Source organism: Eimeria acervulina, genomic scaffold (assembly GCF_000499425.1).
Source record: "Eimeria acervulina Houghton genomic scaffold, Eah_scaff26, whole genome shotgun sequence".
Classification (NCBI taxonomy): domain Eukaryota; phylum Apicomplexa; class Conoidasida; order Eucoccidiorida; family Eimeriidae; genus Eimeria; species Eimeria acervulina.
Genome location: NW_013549954.1, coordinates 96,786 through 104,285, shown reverse-complemented (window position 1 = coordinate 104,285; position 7,500 = coordinate 96,786). Strand labels below are relative to the sequence as shown.

Here is a 7,500-nt window from a genome sequence, read left to right as displayed (position 1 = left end):
AGCAGCAGCAGCAGCAGTAGTAGCAGTAGCAGTAGCAGCAACAGTGGAATCAGAAACAGCAGGAGCAGCAGCAGCAGCAGAAGTAGGGGCGTAAACAGCAGCAGATACGCCTGCATAGACAACAGCAGAAGCAATTGCATAAACAATAGCAGAAGCAGCAGCATAAACAGCAGCAGAAGCAGCAGCGTAGACGGTAGCAGAAGCAGCAGCATAGACAGCAGCAGCAGCAGCAGGTTAATGATAAACATCAAGAGAAGCAGCCAATGGCAGTAGAATGATCTGCTTCCATACTAAACAACCCTAAACCCTAAACCCTCCCTCCTAAACCCTAAACCCTAATAATAATGATGCATAGCAGTTGAGTGCGAGTTATTAGGTTTGTCTTTGTTTATTTTATTTGGGTGTATGTACACCAGACTAACGCCAAATGAACGCGATGAAGAAGAATGGTGCGAAGCTTTTTCTGCATTTCAACAGTTATTAAATTTATCGAAAGGCAGGATAGGAAGACACTTCTCGCTGCTGCTGTCGCGCACTCAAGATGTACAGGAATTGCTGCACTTGCAGCAGCAAATACTCACACGAATTCAACAAGTAAGAGGGTTTAGGGTTTACAGTCTAGGGTTTAGGGTTTAGGGTTTAGGGTTTACGGCATAGGGAAAATAATGAGGCTGTTTGCATCAACTGAACGCGATGAGTCGCCTTGGAAGGATTAGGGTTTAGGGTTTAGGGTTTAGGGTTTGGGATTTAGGAATTCACATCGCCTGCACCAGGTTTCGTTGCTCTGGACCCGCCATAGGGTTTAGGGTTTAGGGTTTAGGGTTTAGGGTTTAGGGTTTACATTTATAGGATGTGGCTGAAAGAAGTACGGCCATGAGCTTCCTGCGTGTAGCTGCCATTTTGAATCTCTGCTGCAAACACCGAACCTCTCCTAGGGTTTAGGGTTTAGGGTTTGTAGGGTTTAGGGTTTGTGGTTTTGCAGTTTAAGACGGGCACTTTGATTGCGCGTGAGGAGATGAAGGTGGCGGCTGCAATGAGAGAACGGCGTGAGGAGTTGGATAAGAAAAGTTTTGAAGTGTTGCAGAAGAAATGCTTAAAAGAAGCCTCAGCACTTCAGCATTTAGCAGAAGAGAGAAGAAGAGCAGCAGAAATAAACACAAAACAAACATATGATGAAATCAATGCAAAAAAAAGAAAAATTCAGGCTGCTATCGAAGCTGCTGAAGATCTTCTTGTTCAGTCTCCTTCCGATTTAAATTCAAACAAACTCCAAAAAGTAGAAATAGACAATTAATTCAATGGCGCTACACCTGATGCTTGTTGAGGGAACTAAACAATCTTATTATTATTATTATTCATATTTATAATAATAGTTATATTGCTGTTATTATTCGTATATAATAATAATTATTATTATTCCTATTTGTAATAATAGTTATATTGCTATTATTATTCGTATAAAAATAATAATAAAAATAATAATAATTATTATTATTATTATTAATCAAGTTAAAGGAGGAAGAAACCGCAAAGTGTTGTGTTGCAAATAATTATATTTGCTCTTTCCTGTTCTACGTTGGTTTATAAGCAGAAGAAACAAACATAAAACCAACGAAAACAAAATATATTTACGATGTCTGGAAGAACAAAAACGAATAAAATAATATTTCTAAACAATTATTTAAAAACTTTTCTTTTTTTGCATTCTTAATAAATATTCAGAAACCTTCACTAGAGGAGAATCTCAAATTGAAATGAAATTGACGCTGCAAATGCAGTCAATATATATATGAATTTTAAATTCAGATATATATAAGAAATTAAAACATTTAGATAAATATATCTATTTTTAAAATAGATTATAATTGCTGCTATTCCAATGCATAATCTCTTCTTGAGGTGTACATACACGCGAAAGTTGAAATGGTTTCAAGAGTTGTGAATTTCGCTTTCTGTTTTATTTCTTTTTGTTTCCTGAAATATCTTCAGATATATATTATATTTTATATATTGTATATTTGTATTTTCTTATTCTTGTTCATATTTACTTGTTTGCATTTATATTTCTCTGCGTTTACCTGCAAAACGAAGAAATATTCCTCTTCTTCATCTTTTCAAAAATGTTGAAGTTCGTCGTCGACGGCAATTGGCTTTACTGCGCAATTATTGCAGCATCGCAGCTAATAGGAGGTTGTTTTCGTTTACATCATGAAGTAAGTTTGAACTTTGATCAGAATAATTTAACAATAATAATAATAATAATACTAAACAATATTACTATGGAGTCTGAATTTCAAAAATTTTCAGGATTTCCTTGGAGCGGCTGTTCAGTGAGTTTTTCGCTTTCATTGCAAATATTAAATAAAAAAGGAAACCGATAAATGCTTTCAAACTCAAACATGCAAATGGGTTTATTTATTTGTTGTTTAGTTATTAATTTGCTTAGTTGTGTGCGTGCGAAAAGTTCATGCAAATGCATGCAAAATGTTGTTGCATGCATTTGTTTGTTTATTCAGTGTTTATATGCAAACGGGTATATTTGTTTACTATTTGAAATATTAATCAAATAATGTGTATCTGTTTGTTTCCTTTAAGCGAAGGAATAAGCAGATGCATGCATTCAAATACGTGCATTTGTTTGCTAATTTCTGTAAAATTATTGACAATTATGAATGAATTAAATCATTAGTATGTTTATTTATTCTTTTATTTGTTTATTTACTTCAGAATGTTTTCTGGCGTTTGCTGTCTTTTTGCTTTAAGAAGATTTCGTGTCTCCATCGTTCGCCGACTACTCGTACCGATGGTAATGCTGTCTTTAGCATATGAATTCAGTCAGATCCACAACGCAATTTGTTGTAAGTTGTTTTTAATTTAATTAATTTAATTAATCTAATAAATGAATTGATTAGTTAATTACTTAATTAGACTTGTTCATCTTATTCACTTGTTGTGATACAAAACATGAATAAGTTTTAATAAGTAATTAATATTATTCATCTTATTCATTCATTGAATAAGAATAATTAATTAATTAATTAATTAATTAATACTATTTATCTTATTTATTTGTTGTAATTCAAAACATGAAATTCAGACGGAACGAACGTGCGTTCTTTCAAGCGTCTTTTCTGGGTGAGTACAAATCGAAAGAAACTCAAAAAAATTAATTTAATTTATTTATAATTTCGATATTTCTTTTAAATGCAGAACTGCGCTACTCTATGGAGTTGTAAGTCAAAGGAAATAAAACCTGAAAGACAGAAGACAAAGTGTTTGAATTGAATTAAATTTTGTTGTATTTGTTTCGTTATTACTTCCGGGAGATTAATTATTTATTAATTGAATAGGCGTCGCTTCCTTCTGGTTTATACAACTTTGGAAAGTTCTTTTAGATGCGGAGATAACGAATGGTTTGTGTATAAACAAGAAAATACGAATTACTTGTTTTTAATGCATTACTCTTTTAAACATCTTCAGCACAGGAAATCCATGAAAAAGACACAAAAACAACGCCAGCAGAACAGCAACAGAAAGCTGTCTCTTCAATATCTAGTCAACAGGTAATATATTTTTTATTTTATTTTGCTTTGTTTGTCGTTTATTCTTTTTACTCTTCTCGCTTTGCATTCGAACAGATAAAACAAGAAAATACAAACGAAACAACTGCACACGACAAAGAAGAAAAAGAAGAAGAGAAATCAGTGCTTGACTTCTTAACAGCAACACCAGAGACAAGCAATGAAAACTTCTTAAATTGCGATGGAGAAGCAAACGAAGAACCTCTCCTTATCAGCTTCGGCTAAACCCTAAACCCTAAACCCTAAACCCTAACAGCGCCAGACCGTAAACTCTGACAGCGCTAAACCCTAAACCCTGACGACAGCAAATTCGCTGTTTCCTTTTTTTCAAAACCCCTCACCAATTCCAATGTTGGAAAAAATTATTTGAACATTTGAACACAACGGCGAAGCAAACGACAAAAAAACGAAGAAATTTGCGGCTACTTTATTAGGCACGGGAGGTAGAGATTAGTTTTAAATAAAAAATAATTAGAAAGCTGTGTGTATATTAATATGCACGTGCATATATATATATATACATATATATATATATATATTACATTTATATGCAGGTAATTTTTATGCATTGTGCGCATGCATCATCTGCAGAGCAATGATATATACATAACATATATATATATATATATATATATGTATATATTTGTACATGTATATATATATATATATGCACGTATATTATTTGTGTATTTAAAAAGACGGAAGTTCGCCAAACTGCGGCGAATTGGAAGAAATAATTTGTCTCTAAAAATAAATAAAAAGAAAAACAAATATTTGTCTGTCTTTTCTTGTTTTATTAACCACTTAGTTTTATTTTTTCTTTCTAATTTTTTCGTTTATTGTTCTTTGAATTCAATAAATAAAATATTGCCTTCGATGATTAGAATGGAAAGAGAGGAAAGGGGTTATGTTTAGGGTTTGAAACAGGAGGGTATTACATAAGGATTAGGGTTTAGGGTTTAGGGTTTAGTCGAGGGCGAGTGTGAGCTATAAGGGTTTCACTTTACCTACAGACTTTATTTCGAATGGAGAAGATGAATTAGGGTTTAGGGTTTAGGGATTCAGGCGTACAAGTACAGTTTCTAGGGTTTAGGGTTTACACTCTAGGGTTTACGCGAGGGTTTAGGGTTTTAAAAAGCGCAAAGCCTTCGTACAAATCAAATTCCGAAGACCCCCACCTCTGAGGGTTTAAAGTCAAAAGGAATTCAAAGTAAACCCAGCCAGCCAACTAGCTGGCTAGCTGTAGCTAGCTAGGTAGGTGTAGCTAGCTGTAGCTCCTTGGCTAGCCGTAGCTAGCTGGACCTAGCTTGCTAGCTGTAACTACCTGGCTAACTGTAGCTAGCTAGCTAGCTGTAGCTAGCTGGCTAGCTTTAGGCAGCTGTAGCTAGCTGGCTAGGCGTATCTAGCTGTAGCTAGCTGGAGCTAGCTGTATCTAGCTGTAGCTAGCTGTAGCTAGCTGGATTGCTACGAACTGGATAGAGAGGAGCATGAGCGACTAACGACGTGGACCCTGTGGCTGTGGTAATCATAAGGGTGTAGCAGCCGCTGCTGCTGTTGCTGCTGCTGCTGCTGCTGCTGCTGCTGATACTTGCGGCTGTGTCTAGAGGGAGAGATGGTTTTGTGTTTGTTGTATCTGCTTGGCAGCAGCAGGCGTTGGCGGTGTTCTTGCTGCTGCTGTTGCTGCTGCTGCAGATATTCCTGCTGCTGCAGCAGGGGATCTTGCTGCTGCAGCAGTTCTTCTTGTTGCTGCTGCAGCAGCTCTTCTTGCTGCTGCAGCAAATAATCTTGCTGCTGCTGCACCTCGCTTGAACATCTAGACAAAGATTGCGAAGGCACAAACAAATCAGCAGAGGGTCTTTCTCCGTCCCTTGGAGTTAAAGATGCTTCTTCTGTTGCGAGGCTTCCTGCAGCAGCAGCAGCACGAGCAGCTGCAGCAGCTGCAGGCGTTGGTGCTGCTGCTCCTGCTGCTGCTGCTCTCAGCGGGGCCCCCTCGCTGTAGTATGCAGCGTTAGGCCTGCCGCTACCGAAGGTTTCTAGCTGTAGCTTTTGCTGCTGATCTAGCAGCAGCTGTTGCTGCTGTTGCTGCTGCTCCATCTGGTGCAGCAGCAGCACCTGCTGCTGCTGCAGCTGCTGCTCCTCCTTCATTAAACGCGACAATTTTTCGTTTGTCTCTGCCTCCAGTCGCACCTTCTCAGAAGCGGCAGCAGCAGCTTCTGCAGCAGAAGTGCATGACTTGCTCCTGCAACAGCAGCAGCAGCGCTCCTTCTTCCGTTGCCGCCGCTGCTGCTGCTGCTGCTGCTGCATGTTCGGGCTTTGCGAGAGCTGCAGCAGAGGGCTCTGAGGGTCGACAAAGGATTCATAAATACGCTGCTGCTCTGGATCATCATTGCTGCTGCTGCTGCTGCTGCTGCTGCTTCCCTTGTTGCTGCTGCGGACGCGGTGAATATCCGGCACCTGCTGCTGCTGCTGGTCTTGCTGCTGCTGCTGCTGCTGCTCTGGGATGCATGCGCTGCAGGGCCGAGCAGCACTCGAATAGACGCGGAACTGCGAGGAGAGTGTTTTCGTCGGCATTGCAATTTGCTGCTGCTGCTGCTGTTGCTGCTGCTGCTGTTGCTGCTGCTGCCTTGGAGAGTTATAGGTTGCACTGGGGCTGAGCAGCAGTTGGAGGTTGGCCTTGCATGCGTTCATTCCATTACGTGCTGCTGCTGCTGCAGCAGCAGCAGCAGCAGGAGCAGCAGCAGCATAGCTCCCACCGCCGGCCCCCGCATCAGCAGCAGCAGCAGCAGCAGCAGCAGTGTTGCATCTGCCATGCTGCTGCAGCAGCCCCCAAACCTCCGCTTGTGCGTTTTGTGCTGCTCTTTTAATTCTCTCTTCTGCTGCTGCTGCTTCCTGCTGCAGCAGCGTTGTGCAAGCAGCAGCAAAACGCAAACGACAAAATGCTTCAAGCAGCTGCAGCCGGCGATGTCCAGACACCAGACACCCCAAAGCAGCAAACGCAGCTATCCTGCACACACACAAACCCTAAACCCTAAACCCTAAACCCTAAACCCTAAACCCTGAACGGTTGTTTGTCTATCGACACCCCCAGGAAAGCGGAATCGGTTGCGATAGGAAGCCTCCATCTTAGTAAAGCTTTACAATTTAGGGTTTAGGGTTTAGGGTTTAGGGTTTCGTACAGATTTCTGTTTCTGTTTTCTGCTTTAAGCACCCTGTAGGTGCTGCTAGCAACAGCAAGGCGGTGTATCTGCAGCAAAGTGCTGCAGCTAGCTAGATGCTGCCTCGTCGGCTTTAATAAAAACGTATATTCTTTTTGTAAACGCTGAGCCTGCTCTGCTACCTCCAGCTCACGCCAATCTGGGGGCAGCAGCCTGCAGCAGCAACAGCAGCAGCAGCAGCAGCAGCAGCAGCAGCAGCAGCAGCAGCGAAAGTCTGTCTGTCAAAAGGATGATGGGGGATTGCTGCTGCTGCTGTTGCTGCAGCTTTTGCTGTTGTTGTTGCTGCTGCTGTTGCTGTTTCCATCCTACCTGTTCCTACTCTCCTACTGCTGCTGCTGCTGCTGCTGCTGCTGCTGCTGCTGCTTACTTAGGAAACATTTGAACGGCGAGATTCAGCAGCTGCCCCTCTGAGGGGCCCCCACCACGAAGACGAATAATTGCTGCTTGCTGCTGCTTTGCTGCCAGCCGCCGCAGCAGCTGCTGCAGTATTACACCTCCTAAGGCTGCCTACAGCAGCAGCAGCAGCAGCAGCAGAGGAACGGGAAGCAAAGTGCGTGTTCAAGAGCAAAACGATACCGCAGCAACAGCAGCAGCAACAACAGCAGCAGCGGCAGCAGCAGCAGCAGCAGCAGCAGAAGCAGCAGCAGCAGGAACAACAACAACAACAACAACAACAACAACAACAACAACAACAACAACAACAA

The 7,500-nt window shown here is 41.2% G+C and overlaps 2 protein-coding genes across 2 annotated transcripts in view; one reads left to right on the top strand and one right to left on the bottom strand.

Annotated features, from left to right (window-relative positions):
* Positions 1-1,001, top strand: part of EAH_00006180 (hypothetical protein, conserved) — a gene marked incomplete at both ends in the record, with an annotated part of 1,739 nt that extends 738 nt beyond the window's left edge. Inside the window, 2 exons of the mRNA XM_013396257.1 lie at positions 417-449; positions 983-1,001. Coding sequence (XP_013251711.1) covers positions 417-449; positions 983-1,001 — 52 coding nt within the window. The remainder of the gene's footprint in view (positions 1-416; positions 450-982) is intronic.
* A 4,044-nt stretch (positions 1,002-5,045) lies between these two features.
* Positions 5,046-7,500, bottom strand: part of EAH_00006170 (hypothetical protein, conserved) — a gene marked incomplete at both ends in the record, with an annotated part of 7,824 nt that continues 5,369 nt past the window's right edge. The window contains 2 exons of the mRNA XM_013396256.1: positions 5,046-6,585; positions 7,164-7,303. Coding sequence (XP_013251710.1) covers positions 5,046-6,585; positions 7,164-7,303 — 1,680 coding nt within the window. The remainder of the gene's footprint in view (positions 6,586-7,163; positions 7,304-7,500) is intronic.